The sequence below is a fragment of the Vulpes lagopus genome, chromosome 1, assembly GCF_018345385.1.
Source record: "Vulpes lagopus strain Blue_001 chromosome 1, ASM1834538v1, whole genome shotgun sequence".
Lineage (NCBI taxonomy): Eukaryota > Metazoa > Chordata > Mammalia > Carnivora > Canidae > Vulpes > Vulpes lagopus.
Window position 1 is genome coordinate 23,901,841 of NC_054824.1, and position 21,013 is coordinate 23,922,853.

Below are 21,013 nucleotides of genomic sequence, written 5' to 3' on the forward strand. Positions count from 1 at the left end.
TTTTCAGAAAACATCTAAAGACAGAGATATCTGTCCTCAATAATATGACATGAAGTAATGTTTGGAAAAATGAGATTTATCTTCATACTAAAGGTGATTATTAGTTTAATTTTTAATATTAAACCTTCTTTAACAAGCAAATGTCATTACAAAACAGCCTGATATCAAATAAGTAAATGGTAAGACGAGAGGAAAAAAATTAGGATTGATCCAAACTTCTTCCACAATCACAGTTTGGTTTTTTTTTTCTTTCCTGTGCCCAAAGTGGGACTCAAATTCACAACCCTGGGATTAAGAATCACATGCTCTACTGACTGAGCCAGCCAGGTGCCCCTAAGTTTTCAACAGTTTTACATGAAGAGCCATACTGTTAAAAGAATTGTGGCTAATAAATACCTACTTATTTCAAACATGATAAAAATTAAATCTAAATATTTATAGTAGCAACATTTATAAAACTATAGAAATGTTAAAATTGGGTAGTTACCTGATACGGATTTTTATTCAACTTGGAAGCTAAATAAGAAAATGTTTTCAATGATGGCCCTCTTTTTTGACACTCCAGTAAAATTTCCCGGTCATCATTTCTGAAGAGAGAAAAACGTTATTTAGCCTTTACAGATTAAAGCCGAAAGGTAAACAAAATTGGTAGACTGCCTTAATGTCTACCAATAGGGGGTAACATTTTTATTAAAACCCACGAATAGGGATCCCTGGATGGCGCAGTGGTTTGGCGCCTGCCTTTGGCCCAGGGGCAATCCTGGAGACCCGGGATCGAATCCCACATCGGGCTCCCAGTGCATGGAGCCTGCTTCTCCCTCTGCCTGTGTCTCTGCCTCTCTGTGTGTGTGTGACTATCATAAATAAATAAAAATTTTAAAAAAAAACCACGAATAAAGATGTATACACCAAAATATGGACAGTGATTATCTCTGAGAAGTATTACGGATGATTTTAACATCTGAGCTCAAAAGTATTTACCAAAATGTTCTAAAATAAACTAATATATTTTTTCTAATTACAAAATTAAGGATTTTTTGGGACGCCTGGGTGGCTCAGTGGTTGAGCGTCTGCCTTTGGCTCAGGGCATGATCCTGGATTCCCGGGATTGAATCCCACATTGAGCTTCTTGCATGGAGCCTGCTTCTCCTCCCTCTGCCTCTCTTTCTGTGTCTCTCATGAATAAATAAATAAAATCTTAAAAAAAAAAATTAAGGATTTTTTTTAACTTCTACCTTTAACTGTAGAGTACTTTTAAAATCAAGGGCTAAACATGATCACAGTCTTAACAAGCAGAACCACAAGTAAAACAGAATCCAGGGGCGGCCTGGGTGGCTCAGTAGTTTAGCACCACCTTTGGCCAGGGTGTGATCCTGGGGACCTGAGATCAAGTCCTGTGTCGGGCTCCCTGCGTGGAGCCTGCTTCTCACTCTGCCTGTGTCTCTGCCTCTCTCTCTCTCCATGTCTCTCATGAATAAATAAATAAAATCTTTAAAAAAAAATAAAATAATAAATAGAACAGAATCCAGGGGTAGCCTGGATGGCTCAGTGGTTTAGCACCACCTTCGGCCCAGGGTGTGATCCTGGGGACCTGGAATCGAGTCCCGCGTCAGGCTCCCTGCATGGAGCCTGCTTCTCCCTCTGCCTGTGTCTCTGTCTCTGTCTCTTGTGAATAAATAAATAAAATCTTAAAAAAAGAAAAAGAAAAAAACAGAATCCAGATGTTCTCCTTCTCAGACCTCTGATTTTCTACATGGTCTGAACCAGTGTGTGTTATTATAATCTCTGAAATTCTATTCTGCCATCTGTAAATCCCCAGGGGTGAAGGCATGGAAGACTGTGGTATTAAAACTGGTCACCAGGAGGTTGCTACAGAGATGCCCCAGACCTCTGAGCACATCCAGGACCCAAAGTTAAGAGCAAAAACAAAAGGTCAGTGTCTGGAGACTTGAGCTGTGACCAGGGAGAGAGGATGTGGGGCTCTCAGTGGGTAGGGAGCTAGGCGCTCCAGGTGCTTCTCAATACCGACTATACCTCAAACGTGCATGCTCCCAAATCACACTCTAGAGGCTGGCGGTGTTCTGTGGTAGCTAGTGCTTTTGGTTAAAATAAACAAATCTCTTTAATTTATTAACATATAAAATATGATAAAATAGAATAAATTAATAAAAATAAATAATAAAACTGGTCACCAATTTCAGTATGATTAAGCTTCCCTCATTATATACTCTAAATCTGGGGAGCAGTGTAGTTCTAGTCCAGTGGTTCACAACTGCGGTTACATTTATGTGTGAAATTGGATCTTTAAATCTACATTTCTTAAAAAGTCCACATAAAAATCAAAAGTGCAACCTGGGCAGCCCAAGTGGCTCAGGTTTAGCGCCGCCTTCAGCCCAGGGTGTGATCCTGGAGACTCAGGACTGAGTCCCACGTTGGGCTCCCTGCATGGAGTCTGCTTCTCCCTCTGCCTGTGTCTCTGCCCCTCTCTCGCTCTCCCTCTCTCTCTCTGTGTGTGTGTGTGTCTCTCATGAATAAATAAAATCTTTTTTCTTAAATAAAATCTTTAAAAAAAAACAAAAACAAAAGTGCAACCTACTGATGAAACTTTTTTTAAAACTCTTAATTTAGAGGAAAACTCAAATTACAAATGGTCACACTTTCTGCCCTGTTTTACCACCTGTCATTCTTCCTCTCTAAAATGTGGTTATGCTGGGGCACCTAGTGATCCAGTTGGTTGAGCGTTTGGCTTAATTTTGGCTCGGGTCATGGTCTCAGGGTCACGGAATCAAGCCCAGCATCAGGCTCTGTGCTCAGTGCAGTCTGCCTGTCCTCCTCTCTGCTCTTCCCTGCACTTGTGTTCTCTCTCAAATAAACAGATACAATCTTTAAAAACAATAAAATATAAAGTGTGGTTATCAGTTCCTTACAAATCAAAAAGAATTTTTGACTGAAAAAGTGAAATTAAAAAGACAAAAAACAGGAGCGCCCAGGTGGCTCAGTCAGGTAAACATCCGACTCTTGATCTCAGCTCAGGTCTTGATCTCATGGTCGTGAGTTCAAGCCCTGCACTGACCTCCATGCTGGGTGTGAAGCTTATTTAAAACAACAACAACAAAAAAAAACAGTGAAAAATTATGTTCATAGTGCTAATGCACATACCTAGTTAAGAGCCACTGCTCTAGATCATTCTATACTACAGTTAGACTGTATTCTAGAGTGCATCTTCTACCAACTTGGGCCACTTTTGAAGTCATCATTTGCCTTATTTTAGAATGGGATAAAACTATGATGACATGACAAAACAGGTATCTGGCCCCTCAAAATTTCCTGGTGATTTAAAAGTCTCAAGATTCTTACCTTGTCCATAAAACGATAATCTCTCCCTTCTTTTTAATAACATTCTTTGCAGATAGGCTTATGGGAGACGTGGAAGACGCTGCTGATGGATCCTTAATCCCTGGGCTTGATGATGAGGGGTCTTTAGTCACTGCATGGGCCTTTTTCTTACTGGCTTTCTTTCGGTGAGCTTCACCATTCTCACCAGAATCTTGGGTAATTTTCTTGGTCTTTTCCCTACTGGTTAAGTCTGTCTCTTTTCTCTGTTTTTTATGAGAATGATTTAGGTCAGAAAGGTTTTTTCTCTTTTTAGGAGCATTATCCAAAGCTCCAGGCAACATTGAACCATCAGAATTTGATGCCAGCTCTGACTTTAAATCATCCTTTTTAACTTCACATGAACTGGGAGGTTCTGAGGTCAAATCAATATAGGCTTCTTCAACAATGCATTCCAAAGGCCTGTCTGCCACTTGCACCTTTTCTTCTTTACAATTATCTCCTTCTACACATATTACCTGACACTCTGAGTGTTCAACAGCTAAAGCAGGACAGTTACTTTCATTTTTACTTTCACTTGAAACATCTTGTGTCAAATCAATAAAAGCATCCACGGTATCAGGCTGCATATTATCTAATATTTGAGCATTCTGATCTAAATTGCCCTCAGAACATCCCAACTGATCAATATTTAAAACTGTTACTTCTATGAATTCCCCCAAGTTTTTGGTCTCAGTGACTGGATCTTTTGTAAGGTCTATATATGTGTTTGGAAGATGATCCTCGACAGAATGTGAAATTTCTTCCATTGGAGGCAATTCTTCAATGCTTTCAGGTACTTTTGGTTCCCACACTTGATGCAACTTGAAACATTCATCAGTCACTTCATTACTATCGCCCACTTTGCCAGAAGCATCTTTAAGAAATTCATATATATCGGGAACCTGTGTTTGTATCATACAGTCCTGTTCTTCCTGAGCTGATTTACTGCTATGAACATTGCTGTTGGAATTTACTTCCTCCACAGATTTAAAAACTCCATTCTGACATGAAACATATTCTTTCTCTGCCTCTTTATCAGATTCCTTTTCCACTCTGGGTAAAGATGTCAATGACTCATCAGCCACCATATTCTGTTTAAGACTAGGGGAGGTAGATGGTGCTGCACGCCGTATTTTCACAATGAAATGATCGTTGGACTTTTCCATAATGACAGCATGCATGGGCAGGTTGGGGTGGTACTGAAAGCCTGGAGCCACAGACCGACTTGTCCATGATGAAGAACAACTTGATTTGCTGCTTGAATTATCAGACTCCAGGGCTAAATGAATATCTTGTTCAGATGCATCTTCTTCCTCAAGTAAGGCATCTTCACTAAAATGGGCACTAATAACTTCTTCAGGAGTTGAACTAGACAAAACTTCAGGCTTTAAGAAACTAAGATGACCATCTGACTTCAGAGGTGACGGCACTGTTAAAGAGACCGCTAGATCTTCAAGAAGTATGGAGGAAATGCATGGCTTGCTCTTTTCTGAACTACATACATTATCTTTACTCAAAGCTATGTTAGTGGACACTTCAAACATACAACTTTCATCCAGTACATCAGGATGAACTGGCAATGAAAGCCCTGATGACAGAGAAGGGCCTTTCTCAGATGATAATAATGACCAGTTATCATCACTAATCATTTTAGGACATGGAGAAACCACCCCCGAAACGAGCTCGTCGGTTGTACAGGCTGGTATAGATTCACACTTAAGACTCTCCAGCAGCTGTTTTTCTGGGGTCTTTAACTCCCACTCACTTTTTTCATTACAATTAACACTGTTATCCAAAAGATCAGAACCCTGTAACAAACTTTTAAATATTTCACCCATCTGTGCATCACTAACTAAATTAAAAGTAAGGCTAGAGGCTTGCTGTTCAGTAAGAATCTCGAAACTGCGTTCTGGCTTCAAAGCTGCGTGCTGGGATGTTTGTGCATCCTCTATGGTGCTGCCTTCAATTTTCCCTGGCTTTGGGGTGTTGGGACAGTTTGGTTCCAAGGAGTGTTCTTCAGATTGAGAGTTCTTAATGTTATCAAAGCAAGTGTTAAAACTTTTTTTAATGTCACGCTTTACTGTGTTAATATTGAAATTATTTTGGTCTTGATGTTTTTCCTCAGATTTTTTACATCCTAGTGAAGACTTACAATTAACAGAAACTTCTGATTTGAGAGATTTCTCTTTCAGCATTTCTTTGCTGGCATAGTCCACATTCCCCTTCTGACAATTTGAATATTGTGCTTTCTCTTTATTTATCTTATCACGTTTTCCTTCATCACTGTCACTGCCAAAGTTTATGGAATCACAAAACTTTACTAAGATTTTCTTAAGCTTTGCAAACAAGTAATCCAGCTGTTCATCTACAAATTTCCACAATTTCTTTTTCATATCTGGTAGCTGCTGTTCAAACAAACGATCCACAATGCCGTTCTTTTTAACTTGCTTAAGTTTAGATTCTATAACATCACAAAGATTATTCTGTAAAGTAGTCACAGATTTTGAGATTTTGGATAAGTCAAGGTGTTTAATTAGTGATGTAAAACTCAAAACTGCTGACTCGATGATTCTATGAAATTGTATTAATGAAAATTTTACCTTGAATTTCATATAATTTTTCCTTACATGTTTTCTTATCATTCGCAACATGTGCATAATCTCTCGTACAGAAGAAGGTGCAGCAATAATCGGAACTATTTTTTCCAGGCTGGAGGTACTCATTGTCTTCTCTTTCTTCTCTGTTTTTGAAGATCTGCTAGATTCACTTCGTCTTTTATTCCATTTGCTTTTGGTCTGATGGATTTTTATAGATGTTTTCCTATTGTCTTTACCCAAATGCATAGTACTTTTCCTACTTCCTGGGCTAGTTTTTGTGTTCTGCACCTCAGTTGAAATCCTAGGTTTGGCACTTTTTTCAAAACTTTTTTGTGGTTTAGGTTTTTCACTATCGCTTACAATTTCTCCTTCTTCTAATTCATCTAAAGATGAGTTCTTAGGAGAGTCTGCATCTATAAATTTGTCAGATTTGCAAACTGGCTTTTGATTTTCCTTATTGAGATCAGACTTGCTCTTGGAGGTAGACTGAGCTGAATTTGGAAATATATCTGTGGAAGAGAAAATATATTATAGTCACATGACTAGAGCCTTAGTCATTTGACATTTTCATACTAAATTTAACAAAAACTTAAAATATTGAGGCAATTCTTCTTTTTCTTTTTTTGTTTTTGAAGTAGGCTCCAGGGCGCCTGAGTGGCTCAGATAATTGGGTGTTTGCCTTTGGCTCAGGTCATGATCTCTAGGTCCTGGGATAGAGCCCAGCCATTGGACTCCCTGCTCAGTGGGAAGTCTGCTACTCCCTCTCCCTCTGCCTCTGCCCCTACTCATTTACACACACTCTATCAAATGAATAAATAAAATGTTTAAAAAAATAAATAAGGGGAACCCTGGGTGGCGCAGCGGTTTGGCGCCTGCCTTTGGCCCAGGGCGTGATCCTGGAGACCCAGGATCGAATCCCACGTCGGGCTCCCGGTGCATGGAGCCTGCTTCTCCCTCTGCCTATGTCTCTGCCTCTCTCTCTCTCTCTCTCTCTCTCTGTGTGACTATCATAAATAAATAAAAATTTTTAAAAATAAATAAATAAATAAATAAATAATAAATAAATAAATAAATAAATAAATAAATAAATAAATAAATAAAAAATAAAATATGCTCCACACCTAAGCCTGGAGCTCAATGCAGGGCTTGAAATCACAACCCTGAGATCAAGAGTCGGATGCTTAACCAACAGAGGCACCCAGGCACCCCCAATTCATTTTTTTAAAATATTTTATTTATTTATTTATGAGAGACACAGAGAGACACAGAGACATAGGCAGAGGGAGAAGCAGGCACCACGCCGGAAGCCCGATGCAGGACTCGATCCCAGAACTCCGGGATCATACCCTGAGCCAAAGGCAGACAGACACACTCAACCACTGAGTGTCCCCCCAATTCATTATTCTAATAGCTTTTTTTAGTAAACCATTAATGCCTAATACTTAATCATGTCATATATTTTTATTCATTATTTTAATTTTTTCCCTCAATAAAATGCTAATGCCTAATATTTAATCATGTCATATGTCTTTACTGGTCTCAGTTGGTGCTCAGTGATGGTATATGGTCATCGGAAAAACCATCAACCAACTCTTCAGGTATCTTTACTTCATGTTAGCAGCATTACCTACTCTACATAATCTGATGATGCCTTTTGAACAAAAACATACCTGAAAGCAAGTAAAGAGTATTAGTAACAATCTGTCCTAGCACTCCCTTTTTTGTAAAAATAAGAATTATCTAAATTTAAAGGCTTAATGTACATTTCTAATTAACAATGGGGTCTAAATAGCATGTTAATTATATTATCAAAAAAGAAAAAGCACTAACTCTTCTTTCTTATAATATTCTGAATTCTCACAAAAAGTTATAGAACATAATATAAACTATTACCTTTATGACTGTTATTACATAATGGAACTTGAGATGGGCTTTCCAATCTAAGAACTTTTGCTACAGGTCTCACTGGACTATTCAGAGGACTGATGGCTTCTGGAATAGGCCTCAGGTGATTAAGATCAATGCTCAGAACTGAATTCTCATCATCATTATATACTGAGTTTGTTTCACTGATTTCCATCCTGTTGTCCATTAACTCAGTCTGCTGAAGTGAGGATTCTAGTGTCTCCTTAGGTGAGCAAGGCTCCAAAGGGTAAGACTTATTTTCAACCAGTGGTGTATCTACAAGAGAAGGCTCAAGTTTGCAGTTACCATCTTCTGAAAGGATTACTGGCAAAATGCCAGTTTCTTCAACTGAAGGCTGCAAACTGCTATCAGTGGATTCAGCTACTTCTGTTGAAAAAGCCTCCTTTATTCCCATACCTTCAGAAACAGTAGAGGAACTTAAATCATCATTTTTTTTTGTATCCAATTCCAAGCCAAAGTTTTGAGAAACATTTGTTTGTAATATGTCCATTACTACAGGAACTGCTGCCCTGGTACTGTTAATAGTTTGTTCCATTTCTTTTGATGATGGAAACAGGGATTCTGTTTGTTCCACTTCCAGAGGTGCTGAGAAGGAAGTCTCTGTACCACAAATGGGCACATCACAATCCATAGTATTCTCAACATTAGATTTAACTAACAAACTATTTTCTTCTTCCATTTTCCTTTCTGGATTACTGGTACTGGGTTCAGATGTAACTGCAAGAACATCCTTTGGTTCTGAGAACTTTGATTCGGTTTCCTCTGTGGTATGTTCACTGACAGAGGAAACACATGTCACTGTTGTCGCCTGCACCAAGCACTCTAAATCACATATGCCACTGGATTTGGGGATATTGGTTATTTTATGGTGGTTATCTGGAGAAACAGGCTGCTTTTTAGCAGGAGAAAGTGTCAAGTTCAATTTTTCCATAAAACTCAACTTTAAGTCTTTATTTTTTGTTTCATTTGGACCACTGTCAGCTTTAATTGCAAGCTCCTTATTATCTGCTCCTTCTGAAGTATCATTGTTAGAGACTTCACCTTTATCGTTCTTTGGCTCATTCTGTCTCTTTAAATCAGTAGTGGTTTTCTTAGTTTCTTTGTTAGTCTTCTGCAAATGTTCTGTAGGTGTTCTTTTTTCACTTCTCATATGCCTACTTTCTTCTTTGCTTTCTCGTTCTCTTTTCCTCTTCTCTTCAGTTCTATGCCGTTCTGCTTTTAAAGGTGTATTTTCCCATTGGTGTAAACCATCAACTTCCTTGGAGTCAACGTGTTTATGAGTTCTACTGGATGAAAGAAAGGAAGGACATCTTCCTTCTTGAAAACTATGATTACTTACACCTCTATCTCTTTTACAATCCTCCCTCCCCCTTCTCTCGTCCGGGTGGTATTTACTTGAATTATAAGAAGATTTTAGTTCATTCTTGGAATGAGGAACTGACGCTCGTTCAGATCTTCTCCAATGATCCTGGTCTTTTACTACGGATTTCGGTTTTTGATCAGCTTTTCTTTCTTCTTTGTCTTGCGACTTAAGTTCTTTTCTATTTATATTTTGTGATCTTTCACTTTGTCTTTCTAGTTTTTTGTCACTTTGAGATTCCACTCGGGCGTGTGACCTTTCTCTAAAGGTCTCTTTTTCCCAAGAAGAGCTAATGCGTTCATTTTTATAATCCAAATCTGTGTTACTTTTAAACTTTGAATTTTTGCTTTCAGCCTTTGGTTCACCTTTACCATATTTCTCAGAACGTCCTTGTAGCCTTTGACTACCCTCTATGTTCCTCGAGTCACCATCACCACAACCAGTATTTAAGTCTTTCCGTATTCTATCCGTTCCTCTGCTATATTGGCTATGTCTAATATCTTTTCTCCCTCTTCTACTATCCTCATTTGAGATACTCTCACCAACCTGATAATGGGAACGTGACCAAATGCCATTGGTGCAGTGTTTTTCAACAGATGGAGACAAATACAAAGTGCTCTTTTTCTCACAATGTGATTTTCCTTCCTTTTCGGGATTTGGCAGTGAAGTGCTATGATGTACATCTTTGGAAACATCACTTTTCACTCTGAGATCAGTCTTTGAACAGTCGTCCAAATGGGGAGATCTGGATTTAAGATCTTTTGTTTTAACTATATCTGGTGTCCTTATAGTTTTGTGATTATTTCGAAAATGTGAGAATTCAGATAATCTATTGAGAAACAGAAATTACAACAAAAACCAAAGTTAATTGCTTTTTAATAATCTAAATTTTAATCACATGCAAAACACTTTAAAATTCAGGGCTCACATCCTGGCAAAACTGATTTTATTTATATAAAGACGTGAGTGATACTTACCAGCTTCTAACTAAATGGGCCCGTTTTCAAAACAGGGAACTCTTTCATTTGCTTTGCTCAAAGCCTGGAGGACCTCTCCATTCTATCTCAGCATTTACCAACGTCTTCCAGACTTCCCTTAACACAGGCAGACAACTCACAAACTCACCACAGATTCATTTCTTTTAGAACAAATGACACTGTTTTCTTGCCCATACTCACTCTAGTACAACTGAAACAGAAGAAAAGGTAAAAAACTGCCAACAACACAATCATAGGTTTCTATGTAGCTCTCTACCCTAGGTTTGTTTCACATACAATCCCACAGTAAACCAAAGCATAAATAGTCATCTTAAAGTGGCACATAACTCCATATTATTCTTTATTTTTCTTTATTTTTGCGTAGTATATGATTCTTTCTTACGGGAATGGCATATATTTATCTTTTACCAACAACAAAAGCCTAAAAGGTTTTATATTAGTGTTTCAGAAAACTGGCAGTTTTCCTAATAAGAAAATGTAAATAACTCATTTTAGTTCTTTGTAATACTTTTAAGTCCATCTTCCTGAATTCCTTAACTTTCATGAATCTCCATAATTTTTTTTACATTTATTTATTTATTTATTTATTTAATGAGAGACACAGAGAGAGAGGCAGAGACACAGGCAGAGGAAGAAGCAGGCTCCCTGCAAGGTCGCCAATGTGGGACTCGATCCTGGACCCTGGATCACACCCTGAGCCGAAGGCATACGCTCAACTGCTGAGCCACTCAGATGTCCCTTTTTTTATAAAAGATTTTATTTATTCATTCATGAGAGATACAGAGAGAGGGAGAGACATAGGCAGAGCGAGAAGCAGGCTCCCTGCAGGGGAGACTCAATCCCAGGACTCTGGGATCATGACCTGAGCAGAAGGCAGATGCTCCACCACTGAGCCACTCAGGCATCTCAAATCTCTATAAATCTATTCCTACTCAGTACTAAATGTATAGAGAACACCAAAGCTTAAAAGACTCAGGAATAAGGAGAGACTTTTATAAAAACAGAAGAGGATATGGGAAACCTACAACCTAAAACAATAGACAGGCTTTATATGGATCTTGTTATGAGTTAAATTGTGCCTCCCAACTCAAATTCATATGTTGAAGTCCTAACTCCCAATATCTCAGTATGTCTTTACTTGAGGACAAGATCTTTACAGAGGCAATCAAGTTAAAGAGAGGTCACTAGGGCGGGCCCTCATCCACTATAATTAGTATCCCTATAAAAAAGGGAAATATAGACTAGAGATATGTGTACAAGGAGCACAAAAGGAAGAGGCACAGGAAGAAAGTAACCATTTACAAGCCAAAGAGAGAGGCCTGGAACAGATCCTTCCACCACAGAGTCCCCAGAAGGAATCAATCTTGCTAACACCTTGATCTTGGACTTCTAGGTTCTAGAACTATGAAACAATAAATTTAAATAACAGTATTTATTAATATTTATATACCAGTATTAGTATTTATATACCAGTTTATGGTAGAATGTTATGGCAGCCTTAGGAAACTAATACAGATCTTGACTCAAAAAAACAATTAGGAGATACCTTCAAGACAACTGGGGAAACATGAATATAAAAAGTACTAACTATAAAAGAAAAAATCTGATGAACTGAACATCACTATTAATAAAAACTTCTAATCCTCACAAGACACAATAAAGGGGGGAAATGGGGTAACTAAGTGATGGGCACTACAGAGGGCACCTGATGAGATGAGCCCTGCGTGTTATACTTAATGTTGGCAAATTGAATTTAAATATTTTTTTATTTTATTTTTTGAATTTAAATATTTTTTCTCTTTCCACCCTGTTCAAGTATCACATCCCTCCTATAAAAGATTCAAATTTGTATAAAATGTATAAAATTTCCCCAATATTTCAGGAAGTAATCTTATACTAGTTGCACTGATGGGATTTAGGTTAGTAAACAGATATAGCCATCTTCATTTTCAACAGGCCTAAAGTGCCTTATGATGCCGTATAGTCCCCATATAAGATTATCTTCTCTCACCTGTCAAACATTTATTGACTATCTGCCATGTGCCAAGCTCTGAGCCAAGTGCCTGATAAAAATGTTAAAGATACAAAGACATGGTCCTTGCTCCATGAAGCTTACAGTTTAGTGAAAAGATAGATACTAAAAGATAGTTCTAGTCCACAGAGCTTGTAACACAAGAGATAATATGGAGATAAGAAAGATACTAAACAAGTAATCCCATTAACAATTTTAAAAACTCAAAATGTACATGAAGCTACAAAAGAAAAATCAGACCTACTGAGGGATAACAAACTAATACCCCTGTGAAAAGGAAGTTTATCCTGAGACCTGAGAATGAAGTGATTTTTAGCAGACGGAGGAGCCTTCCAGGGAATGGAAACAGTCCATGCAAGGCAGAGCTCATGGTACATCCAAGGAACCAAAAGAATACCAGAGACATACCAGAGCTATGACACCCAGGACAAAGGTAAACACTGAAGGCAAGACCTGAAAAGCAGTTTAGGACAATATTGTGAAGAGTGGGGTAATTCTATGATAGCAAGATGTCCAGACTTGTACTTTAAAAAGTGTCCATCTGGGGGCTCCTGAGTGGCTTAGTCAGTTAAGCATCTGACTCCTAATTTCAGCGCAGGTCATGATCTCAAAGTTGTGAGATTGAGCCTCATGGAGGGCTCCACACTCAGCAGGGGACCTACTGAAGGTTCTCTCTCTCTCTCTCTCTCTCTCCCCCCCACCCCTCCCCTTCAATCCTCCCTCTCCCTTTCTCCTTCCCTAAAAAATAAAATAAAATAAAATTTTAAAAATGAAAAAAACAAAAGGTATCCTGTCTGTGGCTTTCATACTAAGAACAGATAAATCAGAGGCTAGAAAGAGCAAGAATGGATGTAGAGAGACCAGTGGAAACAATGCTGCCTGATAAAAGTTGGTAGTAACAACGATGGTAGAAATGGAGAGAAATGAGTAATTTGAGTGATTATAGAGACATAAAAATCAATAGGACAAGCTTTGCGCAGTGGCAGTATCGTAGTCAATGAGGTTTATCAGAGGCACGATTATTGCTAATTGAAAAATCAACAGGACATGATAATGAATTTAGATCTGAGGGGTGATTAAAGAGGTAAGTACCCATGATGACTTCTAGGCATGGAGACTATATGTCCCAGTTTGCCAAGTAATCTCATGCAATTATTAATAGCACCCACTTCTACTCTTAAAAGGGTCCTGGTGTGGGCAATAAATTACATGGTCATTCTACCCCTAGGTCTCTGGCCTGCACCAGCTAAATTAATGAGGGGGAATCCACTGACCTAGGAAACATGGAAGAGGTTTGATCATAAATTCCATTTTGGATGAGGTAATTTTGAATATTCTATAGAGATGTGAAGTAGTTATAAATAGAATTGATCTATGAATGAGATGACTTCATACGAAAATACTGATAGAGAAAGGAAAAAACACAGGTTTCAGCTTTGAAGAATTCCAATCTAGCCAAGTATGAAAGAATAAAATTGAAGTTAGGAAGAAAACGAAGAATCATGAAAGCCAATGTGAGAGATTATTTCAAGAAAAGAAGGTCAATTATGTCAAATAGTGTGTGAGGGCAAGTTAAAATTAGAACTCAAAACTGATGGATGTAACAACAGTCACCACTGACCAAAATGACAGCTGGTTCAGTATACCAACAGGTAGAAATCAGCATAAAATGGAGTCTAGAGTGAGTAGAAAAGGAAAATGAAGACAGCAAGTTGAGAAGGTCTTTGAAGGTCTGACTGTGGAAGGGAAGGAGATGAAATTCTCTGGAGAATACTGCACCCAACCAAAATTTTAAAGAGAAAAAGAATATTAGTCACTTACAGTAAAACCTTAAATTCTTCATAAAATGCATGATTTTCCTATCTTTCCACCAAAAGTTTACTATATTCCACATATCAATACCCATGTGATTTATAAACAGATCCACACTCTTCAACTGTACCTTTGGTGAAGATTACTTATTTCTTCATCCTTGCGATTTATTTCCACTCTAGCAGTTTTGATAAGTGCTGAAATATTCTTCTTAAGAGACTGGTTTTCATTTTTTAAGCTGAAATTCTAAACAGCATAAAATATATTTAAAGTACATATATAAATATGTCCACAGGATTATTAAACTTCTACATATAAAATACAGCTAATGATTACTGAATGCTCTAACTACATGCCAGGCATCACATTTTTTTCCCTGTGTAATTCTCAAAAAAATCCTATGAGAAGTATGATTATGCTCATTATGCAGCAGAGATTCAAAGATGACTGGCACTAGAGAAAGGCCAGTTCAAGTGAAACTACTTAAAACAGGGATCAAAATGAATAGGCAATATAACGTTCAGTAAAAAGACAAGAAAAAAGTTTTGCTTGGGTCATTATCTTGAAAATTGAAAATAAAGACAAACTTTATTATATTTAACAACTAATGTTTAATTTGCAACAATGTACTAATTCTCAGATGAACAAAGAATGAATTTATTAGGATTAACTTGTTCTTTAGGGGAAATGGAAATGAAGAGAAACAACGCTACCAAAAAGAAAAAAATCAGAACAAGACATGACCTTCCTGTATTCTACAGTATGCTCACAAAAAGAGTCATTCTTGCAAAAATTGTGACATAACCATTTTCCCCCAACAGCCATTCTAAATCTTTGCTCCTCAAACCATTCTCTTTTAAACCACCTGATATCACCTTCACTAATTTTCTATTATTTAACTGTTAACTAGTCTAACAGATCTTTATGTCAATGTCATTTAACAAATCAATCCACTTTCCGCTATCAATTTCCTGGACACAGGAAATAATGCATGTTTCATGTAACACGAATGAGAGTTTCCTTTTAAACCACTAACACTAAAAAATAAAATAAAATAAAAAATAAACCACTAACACTTTAGCATCTTAATTTCTAACAAAAACAATTTATTACATTTTGATTTAAAACTAAGGCAAAAGGCCCCCAGGGCCTCATAATGTTTCCCTTCCATTAACTGGAGGAGAAATTTTAAAAAGGCAAAAATGTTCATTATAATCCTACCTGTGTTTGTATTTCCTTAAACTTTTTCATCAGCTCTTTCATTTGCAGTTGACATTTACCATATTCTACTTGCAACTGTAAGATATAAAAAAATTAACTTAAGCATTGTTCTAAATTACTTTCTTAGCCTAAATGACATTTTAAAATATTTTAAAATTTAGAAAATCGACCCACTATGAAGGGTAGACAAGGTCTATTTCTACTAAAAGATATTTAGTAAAATTACTAGTTTTTAAAAATTGTCCCAACCAAAAACTTATTTTGTTTAGTTTCACATTTAATCTCCAGATCTTAAAATTCAAATAAGGTAGAAAGAAATTTGTCTGAATTAAGTCTTGAGACATTTTATAACTTAGTACAAATCATGAAAAGATAAAATGTTTTATCATACTGATTGCCTGTTGAGGTTTTATATACTCAGACACAAATTTAATCAAGTCAAATTGTAACTAAATTTAGACAAGCAGGGGTAGCCCTGGTGGCGCAGCGGTTTAGCGCCGCCTGCAGCCCAGGGCATGATCCTGGAGACCCTGGATTGAGTCCCACGTCAGGCTCTCTGCATGGGGCCTGCTTCTCCCTCTGCCTGTGTCTCTGCCTCTCTCTCTGTCTCTATGAGTAAATAAATAAAATCTTTAAAAAAATTAAAATAAAATAAAAAAATAAAAAATAAAATAAATTTAGACAAGCATTCAGAAAAGATTTTTTTAAAGCAGATCTGAAGGCAGAAACTGACTTAAATATTCTTTTAGACTACGAGCTATTTCTTAAACAGAATGTTTAATAGTAAGCTAATGGATGAACCTCAGAAGTCACAAAAGGTAAAATAATTGTCCTTAATTATGGCAAACCGTACATCATTGTATGTTGCTTCCTTTGCAGTTCCTTCTTCAGTCAGGATTTCCTCATATAAATCCAAACAATTTCGGGATGGTATACACGATTTGGAATTATTGTCTAAAACAAATAAACAAAAAGCTCTTAAATTAAAATATATACTTTCTGATTCAATCCTATCAAAATTCCAATGTCTTTTTTTCACAAAAATAGAAACAACAATCCTAAAATTCTTAAGAAACCACCAAAGATAGCAATTAGACAAAGCTACCTTGAAAAAGAAGACCAAAGCTGGAGGCATCACATTTCCTAATTTCAAACTATAATACAAAACTATAGTAATCAAAAATCAAATCAGTTTTGATTACTATTGGCATAAAAACAGACACATATCAATGAAACAGAATACAGACCCCAGAAATATATGTGGTCGATTAATTTATGACAGAGGAGCCAACAGTATACTATAGGGAATGGATAAGCTCTTTCAATAAATGGTGCTGGGAAAACTGGACCCCAACTTAACTCCAAACACAAAAATCAACTCAAAATGGATTTAAAAGACTTAAATGTGAGACCCAAAACCATAAACTCTCAGGGAAAAAAATATAAGGGTAAGCTCCTAGACATCAGTCCAGGCAAAGACTTCTGGATCCAACACAAAAAGCAAGGGAAATAAAAGCAACACTAAACAAGTAGAACGACATCAAATTAAAAGCTTCAGAACACAGGGCGCCTAGGTGGCTCAGTCAGTCAATCATCCAACACTTGATTTTGGGTTAGGTCATGATCTCAGGGTCATGAGATCAAGTCCCACGTTGGGCTCCATGTTGGGCTCCACACTGGGCAGGGGGCCTGCTTAAGACTCTCTCTCTCCCTCTGCCATTCTTTTTCTAAAAAAAAACAAAAAACAAAAAAAAAACAAAAAAACCTAATTAATTAATAAAAATAAGCTTCAGCACAACAAAGGAGGCCACCAACAAAATGAAAAGGCAACTCACAGAATGGGAGAAAATATTTGGAAAGTATATATCTAACATGGGGTTAGTATCCAAACTATATGAAGAACTCATATCACCAGGGACGCCTGGGTAGTTGAGCGGTCTAGCACCTGCCTTCAGCCCAGGGCATGATCCCAGAGTCCCAGGATCGAGTCCCACAACGGGCTCCCTGCATGGAGCCTGCTTCTCCCTCTGCCTGTGTCTCTTCCTTTCTCTCTCTGTGTCTCTCATGAATAAATAAATAAAACCTTAAAAAAAAAGGAACTCATACCACTCAAGAGCAAGAAATAAATAAAAGAAATCTGATGGAAAAATGGGCAGAGAAACTGAAGAGACATTTTTTCAAAGACATACAAATGGCTGACAACATGAAAAGGTGCTCCACATGACTAATTACCAGGGAAATGCAAGTCAAAATCAAAATGAGATATTGCCTTTTACCTGTTAGAATGACTATCAAAAAGACAAGAGATAAAAAGGTACAGCAGAGGGAATATAGTCAATAATACGATAATGACTTTGTTGGTGACAAATGGTAACTACACTTAGCATGACGACCACTACATAAAGTATAGAATTGTCAAATCACTATGCTGTACACTTAAAACTAATATAATGCTATACGTCAACTATACTTCAACAAAATAAATGCATAAATAAAAAATAAAAAGCACCTGCCACACTTAGCAAGTAAACATTCAGTAAAGGTTGCTGTTATCACAGAGACCTTCTCTTAAAAAAAACAAGAACAACAACCATGAGATAACAAGTGTTGGCAAAGCTGTGGAAAAAATGAAACACTTGTGCACGGTTGGCGGGAATGTAAACTGGTGCAGCTACTATGGAAAGCATTGTGGAGGTTCCTCAAAAGCTTAAAAATAGAACTATGTTATGATCAGCAATCCCACCTCTTGTTATTTATTTAAAGAATACAAAAACAGTATCTCAAAGAGATTGCACAACCATGTTCACTGCAGCATTATTCACTATAGCCATGATATGGAAAGAGCTTAAGTGTTCATTAACAGATGGATGGTTAAAAGTGACACAAAATATACATATATGCAACTGGATATTATTTAGCCATGAGAAAGAAGAATATCCTGCCATTTGCAACAACATGGGTGGACTTTGAGAACATTATGCTAAATGAAATAAGTCAAAGAAAGACAAATATTGTATGATATCAAATTTTATGTGAACTCTAAAAATGCCAAATACATAGAAACACAGACTAGAATGGTGGTTACCAGGGGCTGGGGTGGGAGGTCAGGGAGGATGAGATGTTGATCAAAGAGTATAAACTTTCAGCTTTAAGATGAATAAGTTCTGGGAATCTAAAATATAGCATAGTGATTATAGTCAATCATACTGTATTACATACTTAAAAGTTGCTAAGAGAAGAGATCTTAAATGTTCTCACAACAGAAAAGAGATGGTAATTATGTGACATGATTGATGGAGGTGTTAGCTAAGGATAAAGTGGTAACATTTTCCAACACATAAATGTATATAATCCATACTTATATATTTTAAACTTATACAATGTTATATATCGACTATATCTCAATAAAGCTGGGAAAAAAAGAAAATATACGCGAGTAAGTTTTTTGATGTGTTTACTTCAACACAAAGGGCTCTACATTTCTCTATCTCCTGCATTTCATCCAAATCTATACTGACTGGTTGGAAAACCAATTTACCTAAAATGCTTGTGCCAACAAATCAGATATAAGGATCATATTTGCTCAAAGTTTTGAGAGATTTAATTATGGAACCTTTATGTGGAAAAGGTTTCTAATTTGAATAGGTCATTAGTCTCTCTGTATAGCCCACTCTAACTGATACGTTTGAAAACATTTATAGCAACTACCCTTTTCAAAAGTTCTAATATCATGTAAACAGTGACAGTATTAATAATGTATGTACATATATCACCACCAGCTGTGTTTCAATGGTACAAAATATATTTGCTCAAGGTCCATTTAAATCTGAGACCTAGATGAATAGCAAACCTAAGTGCTAATTTGTTCTACTGATCAAACTTTGGTCAAGAAAATCCTTTCAGACTCCTAACTCTGGGAAACAAACTAGGGGTGGTGGAAGGGGAGGAGGGCGGGGGGTGGGGGTGAATGGGTGACGGGCACTGAGGGGGGCACTTGACGGGATGAGCACTGGGTGTTATTCTGTATGTTGGCAAATTGAACACCAATAAAAAATAAATTTATTATTAAAAAAAAAAAAAAGAAAATCCTTTCAAAGAATGGCCAAATTGTTGAGGAACGATGCATTACTCCAAGAATTGGTAACAACAAGATAAATACTGCCAACAGACTGATCAAAGAATATTAAACTATTTATTTTAGAATTTACATACCAGTGCTTGCTTCGGCAGCACATATACTAGAATTTACATACCAGAAACAGCACTGTCCAACCCAGCATATATGTCCAAAGAACCTTCGTCATTATTTTTAAGAGGAGAAGCTGCAAGAAAATCAAATAGTTAAAACTGACTTTATGCACTTAATAAAATTTTTCTATTCCTACTCTGAAGGAAAATAGAGACTTTATTAGTCTTACACCAAAAAAGACAATTGTTTATACCAAAAAAGACAATTGTTTATAAGTTTTTATACATCCTTATCAACAGAAAGATCTCAGTACACAGATTTATGACTCAGTACATAAGATTTAGGCTTAAAAATTCACCTTCAAAAACAAACTTTTCAGACAACTCCAATTCCAATAATAGAGTAGTTCTATTAGATCAATCCTCTTGCTGACCATAAACTCCAAGCAAACTATTACATATAGTCCAAATGCTCTATCACTAGACTATTATTGTGGTGATTAGTTCCCATTATATATAAATATTTAATCATTATGTCCTACACCTGAAACTAACAGAAACTTATATGTAAATTTTACCTCAATTTGAAGGAGGAAAAAAAAGGTGATCTAAAAAACTAAAAAGCACCCCAAAGCAGTCAAAAACTGAAGGAAGACAACACCTGAAAAAGCAAACAGTCTTACATGTGTTCCCTATCCCCTTTTATTACAAATTTTTATAGGATTGGCCCTAACAGAAGCCACAATAGACAAAGAAAACTCATATGGAAACCTCCAGTCGGGACACCTGGGTGGCTCAGTGGCTGGGCATCTGCCTTTGGCTCAGGGAGTGATCTTGGATTCCTGGGATCGAGTCCCTCATCGGGCTCCCTGCAGGAAGCCTGCTTCTCCCTCTGCCTGTGTCTCTGCCTCTCTTTCTGTGTCTCTCATGAATAAATAAATAAAATCTTAAGAAAGAAGGGAAAAGAAAAGAAAAGAGAAAAAGAAAAAGAAAAAGAAAAAGAAAAAGAAAAAGAAAAAGAAAAAAGAAGCCTCTAATCATAATAAAGAATGAGAGAAAAAATTTGGGAGTGAAAACAGGAACTAGAAACTAAGAAAGAAAATCCAGAGAGCCAGAGAGGGTATTCCCCAAATTGTACCCAAATCTCCAAGTGACCCCCAAAATACATTAAGCAAAGGTTAGAACTCTAAAATGTCCAGCTAGTTAAGCATCTGAACAGAGTTTTCAGCTGCAATCCACCATAGGTAGGAGAGAAGTCTAAGTTCAGCCAAGTTAAATCCTTGCTACAAGTAAAAACAACACTCTTCAGAACAATTCTAGCAGGGCACCCCGGGTGGCTCAGTGGTTTAGCACCGCCTTCGGCCCAGGGCAGGGACGGGGGGTAGAGGGGTGTATCCTGGGGACCCGGGGATCAAGTCCCATGTCAGGCTCCCTGCATGGAGCCTGCTTCTCCCTCTGCCTATGTCTGTGTCTGTGTCTCTGCCTCCCTCTCTCTCTCTCTCTC

At 37.2% G+C, this 21,013-nt stretch overlaps 1 protein-coding gene and 1 pseudogene across 1 annotated transcript in view; one reads left to right on the top strand and one right to left on the bottom strand.

Annotated features, from left to right (window-relative positions):
• CASP8AP2 (caspase 8 associated protein 2) overlaps positions 1 to 21,013 on the bottom strand; it is a 35,575-nt gene that overhangs the window by 2,482 nt on the left and 12,080 nt on the right. Inside the window, exons 4-10 of the mRNA XM_041766559.1 lie at positions 19,575 to 19,643; positions 16,175 to 16,275; positions 15,322 to 15,396; positions 14,231 to 14,346; positions 7,866 to 10,087; positions 3,358 to 6,481; positions 488 to 587 (exon numbers count right to left, since the gene is read on the bottom strand). Coding sequence (XP_041622493.1) covers positions 488 to 587; positions 3,358 to 6,481; positions 7,866 to 10,087; positions 14,231 to 14,346; positions 15,322 to 15,396; positions 16,175 to 16,275; positions 19,575 to 19,643 — 5,807 coding nt within the window. The remainder of the gene's footprint in view (positions 1 to 487; positions 588 to 3,357; positions 6,482 to 7,865; positions 10,088 to 14,230; positions 14,347 to 15,321; positions 15,397 to 16,174; positions 16,276 to 19,574; positions 19,644 to 21,013) is intronic.
• Positions 13,257 to 13,482, top strand: LOC121475512 (annotated as a pseudogene).